The 19,358-nt window shown below is 43.8% G+C and overlaps 1 protein-coding gene across 1 annotated transcript in view; it reads right to left on the bottom strand.

The window, feature by feature from the left end:
- cdh7a (cadherin 7a) overlaps positions 1–16,663 on the bottom strand; it is a 131,712-nt gene extending 115,049 nt beyond the window's left edge. Inside the window, exons 1-3 of the mRNA XM_048596199.1 lie at positions 16,439–16,663; positions 7,231–7,525; positions 1,340–1,459 (exon numbers count right to left, since the gene is read on the bottom strand). Coding sequence (XP_048452156.1) covers positions 1,340–1,459; positions 7,231–7,525; positions 16,439–16,663 — 640 coding nt within the window. The remainder of the gene's footprint in view (positions 1–1,339; positions 1,460–7,230; positions 7,526–16,438) is intronic.
- Between the last annotated feature and the right edge of the window lie 2,695 nt (positions 16,664–19,358).

Here is a 19,358-nt window from a genome sequence, read left to right as displayed (position 1 = left end):
CACTCCCCACACCCCATCTTCACCCCACTCCACTCAGTCGAATCCTCTCTCCCTCGCCCCATCTTCACCCCCTCCACCCAGCCCCATCTTCACTCCCCCCACCCCATCTTCACCCCTTCCACCCAACCCCATTCTCACTCCCCCCACCCTATCTTCACCCCCCTCCCCCAGTCCCATCCTCACTCCCCCCACCCCATCTTCACCCCGCTCCCCCAGCTCCATCCTCACTATCACCACTCCATATTCACCCCCTCCCCCAGCACCATCCTCAATACCACCACCCCATCCTCACCCCCTCCACCCAGCCCCATCCTCACTCCCCCCACCCCATCCCACTCCCCTTCCCCAGTCTCTTCCCCACTCCCCACACCCCATCTTCACTCCCCTCCCCCAGTCCCATCCTCACTACCCCCACCCCATCTTCACCCCACTCCATCCAGTCCCATCCTCACTCCCCCCAGCCCATCTTCAGCCCCTCCACACAGCCCCATCCTCACTCCCCCACCCCATCTTCACCCCACTCCCACAGAACCATCCTCCCTCCACCCATCCCATCTTCAACCCCTCCACCCAGCACCATCCTCACTCCCCCCACCCCATCTTCACCCCCTCCACCCAGCCCATTCGCACTCCCCCAACCCCGTCTTCACCCCCTCCACTCAGTCCCCCACCCCCTCCCCCAGCCCCATCCTCATTCGCCCCCACCCCATCTTTACTCTCTCCCCCAGACACTGTGTTAAATTGACCTATAATGAAACATTCAAAGCTCCAGATTGAAAAGGCACTATGGGGGCAAAACATTCAGAAACTCCATTGGTGAGACCATGCAACTGTATTGTAACACCTAACTGTTGACATGACACTACCCATTTTTGTAGTTGCTGCTACCTTACACACATTTTTTAGCCCACCCTTTAATTTACACAGAGTTGCACAGACTCTACAGCACAGAAACAAATCAATTTGCTCAACTCATTCAGGCTGGCACGTATGTTCCACACGAAACACCTCCTGTTCTTCTTCATTCATCTTCCCTGACATGTTTATCTCGCCTCCCTTTAAAGAGACCCAGGCAGTTCTTCTAAGATACCCCATCGGGTACACATTTCCTCAGTAAAGTAGTTTCTCCAGAATTACCCATTGTGTTTCGTCATATATGCAAGAAATAAATAAGTCAATCGATGGAGGGACATTTACATCGATGCCACTACACTGAGGACAGCAAAACAACACAGAAGAAAAGTGCGTATATTAGGTTTCACTACATATTACAGTCGGAATTGTGCAATTGCCAAATTCTGGAGTCTGAGACAAAATAAATATTGCCATTGATTGTCACCTGTCTTGGGCTCGATAGAGAAATAAGGCTGCCCCTGGAGGATACTGTACACCACTCTGGCACTGCTTCCATAAGTAGGATCATCAGCATCAGTCGCGGTCACTTGTATCACAGATGTTCCTGCATGGAAATATAACGGATTATCTGTTAAATTAAGTCCATCAGGCAGCCAATATCAAAGTGTCATGATGTAGAAATGAACAACACAAATACATCACAAGTTTGCATCTTTTTTCAGTGTCCTTCCTGTGTCCTGTATCTTTTTCTTCTTTGGCTAATATTATAAAATGCAGTGCATCTTCAATTGATGAGACTCTTTTCCTCAATTATTAACAATAGGCAATATGTTGCACTCTTCATAGTCCTTTACAGCCACTTCAGTTCTTTTGAAGAGTGTGACTTGTGTGATATAAGAAACAGTTTTCACACAGCAAGGTCTCACACACAACATTGTGGTAATGACCAGGTAATTTGTTTCAGAAATGCAATAAATATTGGCCTCTTCTCTAGAAATAGCTCCTGTACTCTGCTTCCAAATAGTAGCATGAGATCTTTTCAATCCACCCAAGCAGAAAGATGGGCCCCTTGTTTAATGCCTCATCCAGAGGGCAGCAGCAACAGTGCAGCATTCCCTCACTATTGTACTGCAGCGGGATTTGAACTTACAGCTTTCTGTTTCAGAAGCAGGAGGGGCACTGCCAACTGAGTCCCTAAATCAGTGGAATTATAACCTTCCATATCAGGCAGACTAAACCACAAATTTGGCTGCCACAGTCATTATCAACTGGAAATTGTGTTCGGTAACACAACTGTACAAAAAATTCGATAAATTGTTCATAACAATTTCTTCAGCCTTTCCAAATGATGAAAGTCTTGCAAATTTGTTAGTTGTGGGAGTTTTTCCTTCTGATGTGATATAATGGTGGATTGTAATATGCAGGTGGCAGCTTACAGTCCATTCTAACAACCAGATAGCCAGGTACATCTGCGTCTCAAATTAATCCAGGATATAGATTCGACAACTTGCATGGGCTGCCTTCCATAATAATAAGCTACATTATGGGAATATTTTGAAGCAAAATTTGAAAGGGACCACGAAAAGCGATTTTAGGGCAGTTGGTCAAAAGTTGGCAAACAAAAGTTGAAATTTAAGGGGAATTTGAAAGAATGGAAACACCATACCCTGTAAATTCTCCTCCAAGCCCCTCACCGTCCTGACTTGGAAATATATCGCTGTTCCTTCAGTGTTGCTGGGTCAAAATCTAGGAATTCTCTCCGGAACAGCATTGTGGGTCTACCTAAGGCACATGACTGCAACGGTTCAAGAAGGCAGTTCACCACCACCTTCTCAAGGGAAGCTTAAGGACAGCACGTAGTTAGCACTGCTGCCTCACAGCACCAGGAACCTGGGTTTGATTCCACCCTCAGGCAATATTCTCCCAGTGTCTGCATTGCTTTCTGTCAGGTGCACTAGTTCCTACAGTCCAAAGATGTGCAGGTTAGGTGGATTGGCCATAGGAAATTGCCCACAGTATCCAGGGGTGTGCAAGCTAGGTGGAATGGCCATGGGGATTGCAGGATTACAGGGGTAGGGTAGGTGGAATGCTGTTTGGAGGTCAATGTGGGCTCATTGGGTCGAATGGCCTGCTTCCACACTTAGTGATTCTATGAACTAGGGATGGGGACAGTCAGTGGCATCCATATCCCATGAAATGAACGACAAAAAGGCAAGATTTTGTTGCAACCAGATTAATCAGAGCAAGATGCTACCTTTCCATTCATTTTCCATGATGAAATCTCTCAGCTTTCACATGCTGTGCAATTGGCCACAGAGGCATTAACATTTATGTCTCGAGAATAATCATGCAGAGAATGTGATTGTTAATGGATAGTTAAAAACATTCCATGTTACTTAGCATTTTACATGTACTAGGAAAAAAAAACAAAGGCTGGAGGCATTGCATAGGTCAGAATCTTGGTTGTGGAGAGTAGGCATAGCTTTTCCATTTCACCCAGCCCAATAATTTTTATTTAAAATATTGGATTTGATGGCGGGGTTTTAGTCATCCTTTGAAATATGAACTTGAAATCACATTTCCTGGCTTATTATTTGAAGGGTACCAATGTTAAAGCCTCTGTGGCCAATTGTACTGTATGCAAAAGTAGAGAGATTTAGTCGAGGACAACAGAAACATAGAAACAAAGACAGAAGTTGTTGGAAAAGCTTAGTAGATCTGGAAGCATCTGTGAAGAGAAAGGTCTGGTGGTCCTTCTTCAGTTCTGATGCGTTTCTGACCCGAAACATTAACTCTGATTTCTCTTCACAGATGCTGCCAGACCTGCTGAGCATTTCCAGGAAACTTCTGTTTTTGTTTCTGATTCCCAGCATCTGCAGTTTTTTCCGTTTTTAGAAACATAGAAACATTGAAAATAGGAGTAGGCCATTCAGCCTTTCACGCCTGCTCTGACTTTCACTGCTGATCTTTCAACTCAGTAGCCTGTTCCCCTCACCCCCAGCACCATTAGAACCCTTTAGCCCTAACAAATATATCTAACTTGTTATAGAAACCATTCAATATTTTGGCCTCAACCACTTTCTGTGGCAGAGAATTCCACAGGATCACCACTGTCTGGATGAAAAAGTCTTTCTTCATCTCAGTCCTAAATGGCTTATCCCATATCCTTAAGCTGTGATCCGAGGTTCTTGACTCTGCAGTTATTGGGAACATCCTTTCCTTGTTTATTCTTTGCTGTCCTGTTAGAATTTTATAGGTTTCTCTGAAGTCTCCTCTCGCTCTTCCAAACTCCAGTGAATATAGTCCTAACCAATCCAGTTTCTCTTCACAAGTCAGTCCTGCTATCCCAGGAATCAGTCTGGGAAACCTTTGCTCCACTCCCTCCATAGAAAGAACATTCTTCTTCAGATAAGGAAGCAGAAACTGCATAGTACTCCAAGTGTAGTCACACAAAAGCCCTGTACAATTGCGGGAAGACATCCCTACTCCACTACGCAAAACTCCTCGCTATGAAGGCCAACATACCATTTGCCTTCTTCAGTGTCACATGATAACAATCTGCCTTCCTGTGTTTTGCTGCCACAGCAGATAACCTCACATTTATCCATATTATACTTCATCTGCCATGCCCTTTCCCACTAAACTCAGCTTGTCCAAATTACAGTGAAGTATCTCTGTATCCTCCTCACAGGTCACCCTCCCACCCAGCTTTGTGTCAGCTGCAAACTTGGAGATATTACATTGAATTTCCTCATTTAAATCATTAATATGTATTGCAAATAGCTGGGGTCCAAGCACTGATCCCTGTGGTAACCCACTAGTCCTGCCACTCAGAAAATGATCCTTTTATTCCTACTCATACTTTCTTGTCTGCCAACAGTTCTCTATCCATGTCTGAACACTAACACCTCCCCCCACAATCCCATGCATTTTAATTTAATATGATAATCTTTTATGGGAGTTTGTCAAAAGCCTTCTGAAAGTCCAAGTAAACCACATCCACTGTCTCCTTCTTATCAACTTTACTAGTTACATCCTCAAAAAAATCCCAGCGGATTTCTCAAGCATGATTTTCCATTCATAAATTCATGGTGTCTCTGTCTAATCCTGGCACTGTTTTCCAAGTGCTCTATTGTTAAATCTTTCTAATCAATGATTGTAAAGGTAGCATCTTCTTCCGATTTAACTAACTTCAAAATAGGTTACTTTTTTAAAAAATTCATTCATGGGATGTGGATGCCCCTAGCTGGCTCCATCCCTACTTGCTCTGGAGAAGGTGGTGATGAGAGTCTGTGTGCTATAGAAGTTAGTGGCTAGCTGAACTTGACGACTTATCAACAAGGGAGCTTCCTCAAAATCCCAACCACCCCTTCCCATGATCCACTTGGCTCCTGCAGCTCACCAACAGTGCCAACTGAGTCTCAGACACAGAAATTGCTTATATTGAGGAATGACACAGAGTCACTCCAATTGCACTTTCTCACTCTTGGTATACGTAACTTTTGTGCCTCAATCCAAAAATTTCTGAAACTAATCTATTAGTCCCCTTCACCCTAAACTTGACCCACAGCTTAATATCAATGGGGAATACTCCTGGCAAGAAACAGCTGGCAGAAAATTTTGTTCAATGTCAAAGTAAGTCAGAGACAAAAATAAAGTTTGGTAAGTCTGATAAGACATTGCACACATTCATTCTAGACTAATAAAATAATAATTAGTTCTAGCAGTTTAACAGTATTTTATTAGCAAATCCATTATTTATGTCAATAGTATTGCAGCATTATTCAATGACTATTAATCATGTTACATTGAGACACAGACATCCATTAATATTCATTCAGAATCTCAAAGAAGAGCTGTACTGCACTCATAACATCAATTCTGTTTCTCTCTTCACAGATGATGCCAGAATTACTCCAATAATTTCTGTTTTTCTACTTATTAATATCGCAGGTGGAATATGAGTGGGAATTTTACCAATAGTAATTTTGAAAGGATGTCACAATATCAGGGGGTTTCATAACATATGGCTGAGATGCTCATCGGAGGGTCGGTGCAGACTCAATGGGCCGAATAGCCTCTTTCCACACTGAAGGGATTCTATGATTCATACTTTTAATCAATGATGATGCCACTGGAATGGGCTCTGCTATTTTGTATCTGCCTGGATTTCTCAACATGTTGAAACGTTTGACTGTAAAGATTTGAATTGTATGATTAAGCATAAGCACAGGTCATGGATATTGAGGATCTAAGAAGACTGGTGCAAGGATACATTTGTTTTCTTTGTTGTATGAAGCCAGAGACTAACATAATGAATGGGTGAAGAATAAGCAACAGAGTATGGTGAATTCTGGAGTAGCAAAATTGTATTTTTGGTGTTACAATCCAAGTATTTCTGAAGTAATCTATTAGTCCCCCTCACCCCAAGGATTTTAACCTCGAGAACAGAGCTTTTTAAAATCCGTTCCTTCCCTCTTCCAGTATATTAGAAGGATAAGGGGTGATTTTAATCAAAGTCTTCAAAGGTATTAAGAAGAACTGGTTGTTACATAGTCCTTTGTGGGGTATAGGAATCGCTAGCAATTACTGCCCTTCCCTAATTTCCCTTAAACTGGGTAGTTAGTGAGGCTATTTCAGAAGGCCATTAAGAGTCAACCATGATGCTGCGGGTTTGGGGTCTGATGCAGACCAGACTGGGAAGGATGGCATTTCTCCAGATAGATGTTTATGGCAATCAGGAACAACATCAGAGATGAAACTTTGACTCCAGAAATGTTAACTGATTGTAAATTTTGCTAGATCGGATTTGAATGCTTGCAGTCCAAATCATTCCCCTCTGCCTCTGGTTTACTCATCCAGTGATATTACTACACCATCACCATTGGTAAGGTAGAACAAGCTGTGGTTGGAGAGTCGCAGAATGTGGAGTCTGCATTCTATCTAAAGATTAGAATAAAGCCAGATTTTTCAGTTAGGTAACACATCTTTGTTGAAAAAGGTGGCCATTTTTCAATCTGAATTTGATAGATTTTTGCAAACCAATATTATTCAGGGAAGCCGGTTAGAGCAAACTGCAGTGGTTCAAGAAGGTAGCTCATCACCACCTTCTGAAGGGCAACTAGGGATGGGCAATAAATGCTGGGCGGTGCCACTACACCCATGAACTAATTTAAATAAAAAAACAGGATTGAGGAGCAAAATAGTCTATTCCTGTTCCTGTACAGATAGTTTTCTGGATTGAGAGGCAATGATGCTAACTTTTCAAAGTGCAGGTGATACACGGCATAGCCCAGTGGTGGAACTAACACACAATCCTGTCATAGAATTCAGATCGATGTTCAGCATAAAGACAAACTTCTTTTATAGACTTACCCACGGGAGACATTTCCGGAATACTGGTCACATATGGACCATCTAGAAATCGTGGCTCATTGTCATTGATGTCTTGTATTTTCACAATAAACTCAGACAGAGGTTCAACAGGTTTGTTTGTGATCCGGTCGACAGCTTGCGCACGAAGTGCATAGTACGCCTGCTCCTCACGGTCCAGCCTTTTGGTAGCATGAATGTCTCCCGTGCTCTCGTCAATGATGAAGATGGAACCTGCACCCTCTCCTGAAAGAATGTACTTGACTGAACCATCTCCTCGGTCAACGTCAGAATGAAGCTGATGATAAATAACAGCATGTTTAGATTCAGGTCAGTGAGCGTTGTAGCCCAAAGATATTCTTGCACGAAGACCTAGAGGCCTAAACTGTACCACAAATATATTGGGCAGTGGACATCCTACAATACATGTTATAAGTCTCTCAATGGAAGCAGCTGGACAAGATGACAAAGAAAGTCTTGAGGGGCAGACTGCATTTATATATGTTCACAGTGTATTCCAAAGCATGTTACAATTAATCAAGTGTTTTATGATAAGTTCCTTATACTGAACTCCAAACGTTAATTCTGATTCTCTCTCCACAGATGCTGCTGAGCTTCACCAGAACTTTCTCACCTTTGGTTCACATTTCCAGCATCCACAGTGTAGTCTACTTTGGGTGTGTACTCACTTTTATAATCCTGAAAACATGGCAGACAATTCACACACAGCATTTCCCACAAACATCAATTAAATGATCACATAATTTGGTAGACAATAGTGCAGCGGCTGGAAGTCTGAAATTAAGAACAGAAAGTGCTGGAAACACTCTGCATCTGCAGAACAGAGGTACAGAGTTAATGTTTTAAGTTGGTAAAATTTCACCAGAGTTTCTTTGGGCTCTGGTGAGACGCAGCAGATCTGAAACATTAACCCTGTTCCTCCCTCAATAGCTGCTGACTATTTCCAGCAAGGCATGCAATTTTTTTTTTAAATTTCCTGTATCTGCAGCCTTTGTTTTTGTACAACAAAAGTTAGTTTTCTCTCTCTCCAAAACTGCCTCTGATCTGTCACTATTCCTGAGCAACTTTTATAAAATGCCCCTTTCATGCTGTCAGAAATTTATGCTTCAATCTTTCACCTCGTCATCCCTGGCCAATTAAGAAAACCTTCCTAGTTGATAATCATAGTCAGTCTGTTGCAAGTTGCAATGCAATGGAATATTTTTGCTTTAATTGTCAGCTTCAATGTGTTGAATTATCCTCTTTACCTTGTAAAGTAATTGCAATACGCTAAGGGTGCTGAAGGTTATGACAGAAGAGAAAAAAAAATCACACACTTCAGGCATCTTAACATCTCGAAGAATATTTTGTTGTTTCATTAACAATCTCGCATGTCTCAGGAGAAAAACAACACAAGAAAGCTTCAAATGAGCTATGGGATGAGCAATGAACATTCACCCCTGAAATTATTACTTTTATTCAATGATTATTTCTCCCCTTTCTACCAGGCGTGAAGTTTCATTTCATGATAGACCTATCTGATGACTGTCACAAGGTGACTACAGCCCCATTTGCAAATCTGAATCAATATTTAATTACAGACAGCAGTGATCGCAGAGTGAGTGGTTAATTTAGTCTGATAGGAATGGAATATTGGACCTCCCATGTTGGGAATTCAGCTTTTAACTCGCATTCGTAATCATTCCCAGTGGGCAACTTTCATTCCTTAATCAACCAAGGAATAAAGTTAAATATTAATTCGTGAACATCCTCGACGGGGTGGGCACAAAGAGTTTGCAAGACCAGGAGTCAAATCCATTCCATTCCACTCTGTACGATATGTTCCCATTTTCTACAGAGCAACACTGAGTTGGCAGATTGCAGGGAAAGTCAAAGGCCAGAAATATCCTCTTAAGGGCACAGAATGAACAATGGGAAAGAAGTATACCAGAGAGAATTGATTGCATCGAACGAGCGCAGCATTTTTATAAACAGATCTGGGCCTTGCCAACAAGAGCAGTATTTATTGCTTGTCCTTAAATGTACTGGAAAAGATGGTGGTGAGCTGCCTTCTTGAAGCGTGCGTGCTGTTAGGAAGGAAATTTTCAGATTATAACCCAGCGACACTAAAGGAACAGTGATAGATTTCCGAGTCAGGATGGTGAGTGGCTCGGAGGGGAACTTGCAGGGGGTGGTGTTCCCGTATATCTATCTGTCCCTCAGGGTGGCAGTGGTCATGGGTTTTGGAAGGTGCTGTTGAAGGAGTGAGCTGCCTCAAGGCATCTTGTAGTCAGGGCACACTGCTGCTATTAGGAACGGGCTGCTAATGGGTTGTGTGCAGCATCCTTGGAAAGCAGTGGCTCACTTTAATAATTTGTGGCTAACAGTTCACGAAGCGGAAGAAGAAAAGGAAGCCAGGTGCAGCTAGAAGTGGAATCTATCAGGAATAAATGAAGGCGTTCCCTTTTGCAAATCAGCTCTGCCCATTACGTGAAGGGGAAACACTGTCATGGTTTTGGGGACACAATCAGGATTAGTTGGATAAATCTTCCTAAGTGTGCAGGTTCAATGGGCTGAATGGCCGCTTTGCATGCTGTAACATACCATGCTTTGTTGAATGCATCTCTCCTTTCAGCACACAATATGATCGAAGATTTGTGTGGCTTGCCTACGTTGAAAAGACAGTTGATCAGTGCTTTGAAGCCTTGCTCAGTTTCCAGTCACATAGTGGGGTTTCATTTTGATTGTAATTTCACAGCAAGCAGGGCTGTCCCAGCGGTATCACCACGACGCTCCACCACAACTCCAGGAACTTCCTTATGTGATGACAACAAGTCCTGCTGATGCCAGGTTTATAAAATAGTAGCAGCTGGCTGACCAGCAAGAGGATTTAATTCATCAGGGCCTGGTAGTGGGAAGCCCACTGCAGGGCATCTGGCGCAGATAATGACAGGTTACAGCAGTTGCCTTTTCAAAGGGCAGCTCCGAGAAGAGGGTGCTACTCTTCCTGAGCTCCTGAAAATAAATCTTCATAGTATCTTGGCCAGGTTTCTCCACAGCTTGCAATATGGCCTGTTACAGGATCCTGCTCAATGTTGGCACAACAAATTGCACTTACGCAGCACATTTACTGCAATAAGAATGATCACTTCACAGGAAGGTTATTGAACAGCATTTGACATGGAGACACGTAATGATGTCCGAAGAGGTTAGTACTAAGGAGTAACTGAAAGGAGCAGAAAGAGGTAGAGAGAGGAAGAGAGAGAGAGACAGAGAGAGACAGACAGGGGGAGAGAGAGAGAGAGGGAGAGATAGCGAGAGAGAGGCAGATAGAGAGAGAGAGAGAGGGAGACAGAGAGAGAGAGGGAGACAGAGAGAGAGAGAGAGATACAGAGAGAGAGAGATACAGAGAGAGAGAGGAAGAGAGAAAGGATTATAGAGCAACATCGGTACTTCTTTCATTGGACTCTCCCGAGCTACCATCCTGATGTTTTACCAGGGGAGTGGTGAATCTGACATCTCAAATAATTCAGCTCCATCCCATGGTTATCTGGTCAAAGTCATGGGGGACAATTTTTATCATGCGCTCGCTCAGCCTTTGACAAATTGGGGCAAAGCATATTTAAGGTCTTGGAGCTCAAGCTAAGGTCTTGGTTTATTGTGGAGCAGTGTCTACCATGTTTCTATATGCTTTGGACGATCAGTCAACCTACAGCAGGCAACGCAAGCTCCCAGGGAAGCGGTGGCTTTACAAGTTCCTCCAAATCCAGTGGCAACAAACGAGGTCTGACTGAGACAACACATTCAACATCAAGGACCTAATTACTCAAAGTCAGTTCCGTGACATCTGTATGCCTGACACCAGGTTCCCAAAACAAACCACTCTACTCAGTGGAATCATCAGGTAGATTCACTTCTTCCTCACTCTATCTTAAAAAAGGCACAACTGCTCAAAAGTAACAGTGGAGACTTCATCATCATTGGCTCAACAGCAGTGAATCTCTTCATCAAACAGATCCCTACGGCTGCATCTTCCATTCTTTATTGAAGGAGCTGATGAAGGTCTAGAACTTCCCCTTGTGGCTGGTGACTGTCACTTTTGGTGCATCCTGATCCGGTTCCTTCGAACCTTTCCTGAAGGAGGAGTTAAATATCTATAATATCCTCCTGCAGTCCCAGGGATAATGTTTCTTTCACAAAGACTGGCTCACAAGGTAATGAGTTGCCATCCAATTCTGTTGTGGCTGATGATTAAAGGTGATTCAAACATGCAAGCTGCCTCTGTTTAATAAACAGCAGTGCTGATTGGGAATGACAAATAGAGTATCAATGACCTCCGTCCCATTGCAGAAATAGCCTGCATCTGTCCTTATTGGGATTCCTCCTAAACCTTGACATTTGAAGGAATACGGTTGGAGAAACTGAGGCTTCAATGACACGTTGGCTTGGAAAGAATGGAAGGTATGCCCTCCCCCCATATCCAATTTAAAAGTAGTGTTCTCACCATCAACCATGATACCTGGATTCCAAAAATCACCCTGTTGGTCTGTCACTTCCCCAAAGAGGGATGTTCCTCATTGGCATCTACTCCTTGGACAATTGTGTATTGGAACAGTCTGATTTTAAACTTTTGTCCCACAACCTGTAAATCTCTACTTCAGCAAACCCGCTGAATATGGGCCTTTCTGATGGCACGCATGGCATACAATATTACTGAATGGGCAGGGTTGGCACATGTGAGCCTTTCCCACTGCAGTACAGACAAGAAGCAATGACATGAGTGGTGCCATTGTGGTTGTTGTCTTGGTACTTTGGTATCTCTCTTATTAACAAACTGAATGGAGTTGAACTCCAGGGTCAGAATGTAGGAAAGTTTGATGAAAAGTTTGTTCTGCTCGTGAAGTTCAGCTTGTCTGGCAACTGCGCCACTTTTCCTAACACAAAAATTCTGACAGAGTGGCATCCAGCTCTTCTACTATGATGGGATCCTTGATAAGCTCATCTCTTAATTTTCCATCTTGTCAATTATCAGTAGGATGGTCTAGGTCATTTATATTTTTTAAAAATCAATAGTTTCTCCATGCTCCAGGCTGTGCTGATTGCAATTTGCCAGGTCTATGATGGGGCTATGCCTTAAGCTAAAATAGGAGTCACAGGCCTTAATTAATTTGTGGTCTGTCCCTTGACTGGTGAAAATGGCATTGATACTGCTGTCAATCACAGACAATAATTCACCAACATGGTCCATATCAGGTTTCTGATTGAAGCTGGAGGCAGCTCAGATCTGCTGAAATCTCAGTGCAGATTGATCAAGTTGTTCAGGGCCCTCCATGTGGTCCAGGGCCTCTGGCAAAGGCAAAGCTCGGTCCACCATCGGTGATTTTGTGAGGTGCATTATGATGGCCTAAACCTTTCATAATCCAACCCTTTCTCAGCAATGCACTGGAATTTATAACTCATGCTTTTAGGTCTCTGAACTGTAATATCAATTCACCATTCTCAATCAGACGGCTGACAAGTATTCCTTTGTGACCTTTTGAGGTCTCAGTGCTCTCTTTTGAGTTATAAGTTCTGCCACTTCTTCTCCTCGAACACCACGAGTATAAATATCCATTCTTTTCTCCCTCATTTATTCGTAGAGCTGTCCCTTAACTATTTACCTCAACTACCAGTGTGGTAGCAGGTTTTGCAGTTTAATGGAGTATATTTGTATACAACTTGACAGTGCACTACATCAGTTCCACTGCATTACACAGAAATAGTTCATATGTAGGGAACTCAACATGTTAGACTCTATCACAGCAATATCCATCTGAGCTCCCCACGACAACCCTTTCCCCAACCACTCTTCAACCCTCTACACTCTTCACCCTCGCAGCAAAGACTAGAACTCAAACACAAAGTTTAAGAATAAGAGGTCTTAGTCTTAAAATAGAAATGTTTCCTTTCACTGGGTAGTTAGTCTGTGGAATTCTCTTCTCCATGAAACAGTGGTGGCAGGATCATTGAGTTTATTTCGGGCTAGGTTAGACCTGCTTTCATAGTCTAGGGAATCACAGAGTCATAGGGTCATACAGTACAGAAACAGACCCTTCGGGACAACCAGTTGGTGCTGACCATAATCCCAAACTAAATCCCAAACATAATCCCAGGCAGTCCCACCTGCCTGCGCTTGGCCCATATCCTCCAAACATTTCCTATTCATGTACTTATTCATGTACTTATCAAAATGTCTTTTAAATAGTGTAACTGTACCCGTATCCACCACCACTTCCTCTGGAAGTTCATTCCACACGCAAACCACTCTCTGTGTAAAAAAGTTGCCCCTCATGTCCTTTTTAAATCTTTCTCTTCTCACCTTAAAAATATACCCCCTAGCCTTGAAATCCCCCTGCCATTCACTTTATCTATACCCCTCATGATTTTATAAACCACTATAAGGTCACCCTTTGTATTGTAAAAGAAACATACATTATGCTGTAAAAATAAGAACTCGAGGTAACACATTTGAGTCAAGGGGTCATGAATGGCCAGACAGGAAGGTGGAGCTGAGACCACAACCAGATCAGACATGATCTTACCAAACTGCGGAGCGCGCTTGAAGGGACAAGTGGCTGATTCCCGCTCCCATGTCCTACGTTTTCCACTTGTTAAGATGACGACTTGTGCTATACAATGGTTGCTGTGGTCTGCAATTCATCCCAAAACCCTGACCTTGCTCTGTCTGTCTTGCTTCTCCATCCCTGACACTTGGGTTCTTTTCAACAAAAACAAAAAAATTGTCCCCCACCCAGCCACCTGCTCTTCAACAATCTCCACCTCCGCCAGTGATATCATCAGTCTCATCAGTCAGCCATTCAAATTCACCCTCTTTTTCTTGGTTTTTTCACTGGTTTGGCCCAGAAAGCCCACCACAAGAAAATTCACTCCTTTCCAATGGATCTCTAATCACCCTTAGCCTCCCAAAACTCCTGTTGGTAATCCTCCATTGCCTCATTATATCATCCTGGGCCATTTTAGCAAATGGAAGGTAAGTATATGATGTTTTCTAAGCTTGGATAGACAAGGCACTGCCTAGTTACTGAATTACCTCATAGGATTTCAAAATGGATGGTTGCTCTCAGGGATGTGGATAAAACAGCAAAGAAAAGTCTCGTTTTCCACCAGTTTATCCACATGGTATCAACCGCTCTGCGTAGACAGCATGATGTGCTTAGCAGTTGATCTCCTCTGTCCTTCATCAGATTTACATAGACCATCAGGCAATTTTTCCTTTAAAGGAACACAGCTTTACTGCAGTGCTCCAGTGAGACTTGACACAAGCTGGAAGACATCTGGAGACATTACAGCCTTCAGGACTCAATTTCAAGTTTAATAATTCTACAGCCTGAACACCTCTTTCCACACCCCAGGTCCTGCCGTGACATGCTTTGCTTTCAGCACAGCTTTCAATTCACAATTCACAGTATCACCTTCTTTTCATCCCTGGCGTGCTATCTCAATCCCTTTATCTGCCTAACCCTTTCTCTCCCTCACTCTCTCTCTCTTTGAGCTTTGTCCCCACCTATCTCCTCACTCCTTCTCCCCCATCCAGCCCCTACTCCCCGTATAAATACCACCTGTTTGTAGCTGCTATCAGTTCTGAAGAAGGGACACTGGCCTCAAAGCATTAACTCTGTTTCCTCTGCACAGATGCTGCCAGACCTGCTGAGCTTTTCCAGTGCAAAGCTGTGTTTTTGTTAGTATTCACTGATTTTTATCTTTTTTTGTCTATCTTTATACTCAGAAGCATTATTACACACAACTGAGTGACTTTCCCACCATCAAAATCAAAAAGGCATTTTTTTTTGTATTTTTTTCAAACTGCTGACTGCCACCAGTAAAAGACTTATGTAGCCAATTAGAGACTTACAAGCAAAGTATTACCATCTGTTTGCATTATCTTTTTGAAGCATCCCGTTCAGAGATTTTATTGCACATCTCTGGAGCAGGTGGGACTTAAGCTCAGGGCTCAAGTGAGGTAAGGACATTACCAGTGGACCACAAGATCCCCCTGGGCTAAAGCTAACAACCAGCACCAGTAGTAACACCCTTCCAACCAATTCAATATTTACATGCAAAGCCACACTGCTCTTTATAAACCACATGTATTTGTAAATCAAATGTGCACAAGACTCATTCAAATTGTTGGTGGAACCAATGCTCAAATATTTAATGTTAAAGGAACAGAAAAGGTTATAGTCACTCTAGCTCCAAGAAACACAACAGTCTGACAGACTTATTCATGAGCAAAGCAGTAATGGAGTTACAGTCATTCCCATGAGTTGTAATAAAAATCTTGTCGAACCACTTGGTTCTCCATGAATCACTCACTGGCATTCGGGGGATTTCAAACAATTACGTTGACAAGGACCTTGTTCATGGGAAAGATGTCAAAACTCTGGAGAGGGTACAGCGCAGATTTATGAGAATAGCAAGTGGGATGAAAGGTTTCAGTTACAAGGCGAAACTTGAGAAAATGGAGTTTCTCTCCTTCGGGCAGAAACAAGATTAAGGTAGGATTTCATGGAAGTGTTCACAATCGTCAAGTATTTTTTTGAATGAATTTGCAAGATACTGCTTTGAGTGGCAGAGGGTTGGGTAACTAGACAATGAAGATTTAAGTAAGTTGCCAAAAGCGCTAGAGGAGTTTTGAGGAGAACGAATTGCGCAGTAAATTATGATCTGGAATACAATGTCTGAAGGGCAAATTGGATAAATATCTGTAAAGGACAATGTTTGCGAGATGATGGGGCACAGAAATGGATTGTGATCAATTGGATAACCACTCAAAGAGCCAGTACAGGCATGATTGGCTGAATGGCCTCCTTCTGTGCTTCATCAATTAATTAAAGTTGGAGAAAGCTGTGTCTCATGTTATAACTCAGTTATTCTTGGTGTCACCATTTGCACGGTTTAGTAATTTGCGAATGCGACTGAAATCACACGTGAGATGGGGTTAGATGCTCCCGAATTCCTCACCATGCCATTTCAGTGGAAGACACGCCTCTGTCAAATCAATGCACACAGGGGACTGCAGCCACATTCACACCTTAAGTGTCTTGAAACATCCTGTTGGGGCTGGAACTTCATTCAGATGAGAGGGAAACAACTGGAAATGTAAGATTGGGGGGAGGTGTTCAAATGGGCATTAACAAAGAAAGTCGCTTACCTTCCCTACATATAATGGGTCCGTGCCTGTGTATTCCTCCAGCACAAAGAACTGATTCCACACCCAGCCGCGTTTCACCCGTCTGTGAGCTTCCCCGGGCTTTCCTGTTGAAAGGTCAGACCCCCGCGCTGCCGATGAAGGAGCAGACTGCCTTGCCCCACTCAGGCACAGGAGTAGCGTTACCACCACCAGGGAACAACACAGCCTCCTGTCTCTTGGCTGCATTTTTCCACCCCAGAGAGAAACAGCCTCAACAGAAACACAGGCAACTGTTCCACTTGGCTCGCCAACAACGACCTTAGGTAACGCTGTCAGTCTAGAGTGCGGAGATAAAAAAACTTGTTGATGGTTGGTCTCAGGACGCTTGCTGCTGCAGAGTAAACCTTTCCGAAGAAATGGGCACCTAGCGCAGATAAAGACAAGAGTTTCTGTCAGTTAAATGTTTCACCAAGCTCTGACATCCTGCTTAACTTGTTGAAGGACAAGATCTAAAGGTGTCTGAGACAAATCATGACAGCAATCCTTTGGTTAAGTGCAATACAAATGATACATGGATGTTGCATTGCATTGAAACAATGGAGAGATTACACCGAACAAACTGCGGATGCTGTAAATCAGAAACAAAAACAGAAATTGCTGGAAAAGCTCAGCACATCTAGCAGCAAATGTGGAGAGAAATCAGAGTTAATGTTTCAGGTTGAGTGGCACTTCCTCATAACTGGAATTTAATTTCAATTAATTTTAAAACTAAATCAAGGATTGAAAGCTAGTCTCTTTAATAGTGACCCCAACAACACAGTCACAAAAAAACCCATCAGGTTCACTAATACCCTTTAGGGAAGGAAACTGTCATCTTTACCTGGTCTGGCCTATGTGTGACTCCAGACCCACAGCAATGTGGTTGACTCTGAACTGCCCTCTGGGCAATTAGGGATGGACAATAAATGCTGACCGAACATCCTGATCCACACCCACTAAACAAGTAAGAAAGAACTCATTGCATATTCAATATACCATAAGGATGATTTGCAAAGTTGGGTGCACAACTTGTTTTGTTGGTGTCCATTTTACATTGCTGATATTTCTAATCAACCTGTTCAGACATGTTGGCACACAGTTCTGGACATGATTCTAGGCCTCCCAACTCAGAGAGAGGAACACTACTACTGTGATACGACGGCCCCTATTTTAAACTGTACGCTTGTTACAAAGCTTCTCCTCTAGTTAAATCAGAGCATCATCCCAGAGTATGGCATTGAGATAGAGGATCAGCCATGATCATACAGAATAGTGGTGCAGGCTTGAAGGGCTGAAGGGCCTTGTTCCTAGTTTCCATGTTTCTAACTTTGTGTAAATTTCCATTGCTGGTATATCAAATCCAAATGCGTTCTGCATGTCAAAGATATAGATCCTGAATTCTGATGACTCCAACCTCCATCTCTTGATTCCTTATCTCCACGTATAGACACTGGGTTGAATCTTACCTCTTTTTGGCTGAGTATGAGTTGCGTTGGAGCTCTTTTGGAGGGACTCCCATCATTAGATTTTTCACATTACCTTCACAAATCGCAGCACATTAGCTACCAGCCCTGCCTCATCGACATCTTTAATGTCCGATTCCAGCCCCATTTTACCACATGCTGCTCCTGGAATAACTCACGTTTCAGCAGATATTACCCACAGCCCAGGCACCCCTGAACAATCTTTCAAATACCCGGCGAGCAACAGCATTCGAAATTTGGTGACAGACAGAATCTGGACATGTCGGAGAAAGGGATTATTTTCCAGCAGGGGCCGGGAGGTCCCAGTCAAGGAGGTGGTGCAACATTTAGGAATGTTCTCCCCGGAAGATCACCAGAGCAGACCAAGCCACCAGATTCTGCCAGCCTGCTCTAAGATCACCACCTGGGTCAGTTCCACTTCCACAGTGAGGAGGAAATGGCATGAAGTGTCATAAGAAGGTTCAATGACCTTCTCCACTCCACCAGGACAAGTACCGCACTCCTCTCTGCTGCCTCACACTCACTCTATCTCTACTGTCACCAAGACTCATGCTCGACTGTCACTACCCAAGTAATGCCCCTCAAACTGCCCCTCCCAACTAAACCTGTAAGCCCTCCATACTGCCTCCTCACCCACTCAAGACACCTCATTATTTGACCCCCTGAACCAGCACCAGCAGCTAAACCTCAGACTTTTACCTCACTTAACCCCTCTGTTTCTTTCATTTCAGGCAACAGCAGCCCCAATAGGGCAGAGGGAGCCTGTATGGGTGACATTAGGCTCCTCACCTTCCACGAGGCGACCCCTGCAGGTGAAGACTGGGGCTGCTCTTGGGGGATGCCATCCAAGATCTGCCAACCAAGTAAGTACCAGTTATAATAGCACTGTACCTCTCCCAGTGACCCTGCTATCAGTGCCATACATTTCACACCACTGTTAGCCATCAACCTGGTGAAGCTCCTCACTGTGGCAGCTCCGCAGCCGGTGGAGGAAGTAGTGCCCCAGGTCGCTGGCATTGGGAGGGCGGCCAGAGACCAGGCACCTGCTCAGCCCCAGGCAGGAGAGGATCCTGTGGTGTTGGCAATCAGGGACTTTGTCCACATGCACTGGGAGGACCAGGAGCATCAGACAGGGATGACCGTCATTGCCCAAAAGCTGCAGGAGGGCAGAGAGTCATGTGACCGTCTGGCCATCTCCATGGACAGGTTGGTGGTTGCCATGAAGACCCAGGTCCAGCATCCTCAGGGTCTGCTGGAAAGGCGCACATACCTGCACTCCATCCATTGGTCACTGGTCGTCAGGACAACAGGCAAGGCAGCGAAGGGCTTGGGAACCTGTTCAGGTCTCCAAGTGCAACTTCCTCAAAAGGAAACAGGGGGATGACAGGATGCACCCCACTGGAGGAGTCATCTGCTCT

This window comes from Rhincodon typus, chromosome 4 (genome assembly GCF_021869965.1).
Source record: "Rhincodon typus isolate 14 chromosome 4, sRhiTyp1.1, whole genome shotgun sequence".
Lineage (NCBI taxonomy): Eukaryota > Metazoa > Chordata > Chondrichthyes > Orectolobiformes > Rhincodontidae > Rhincodon > Rhincodon typus.
This window is presented reverse-complemented; position numbering and strand designations above follow the sequence as displayed.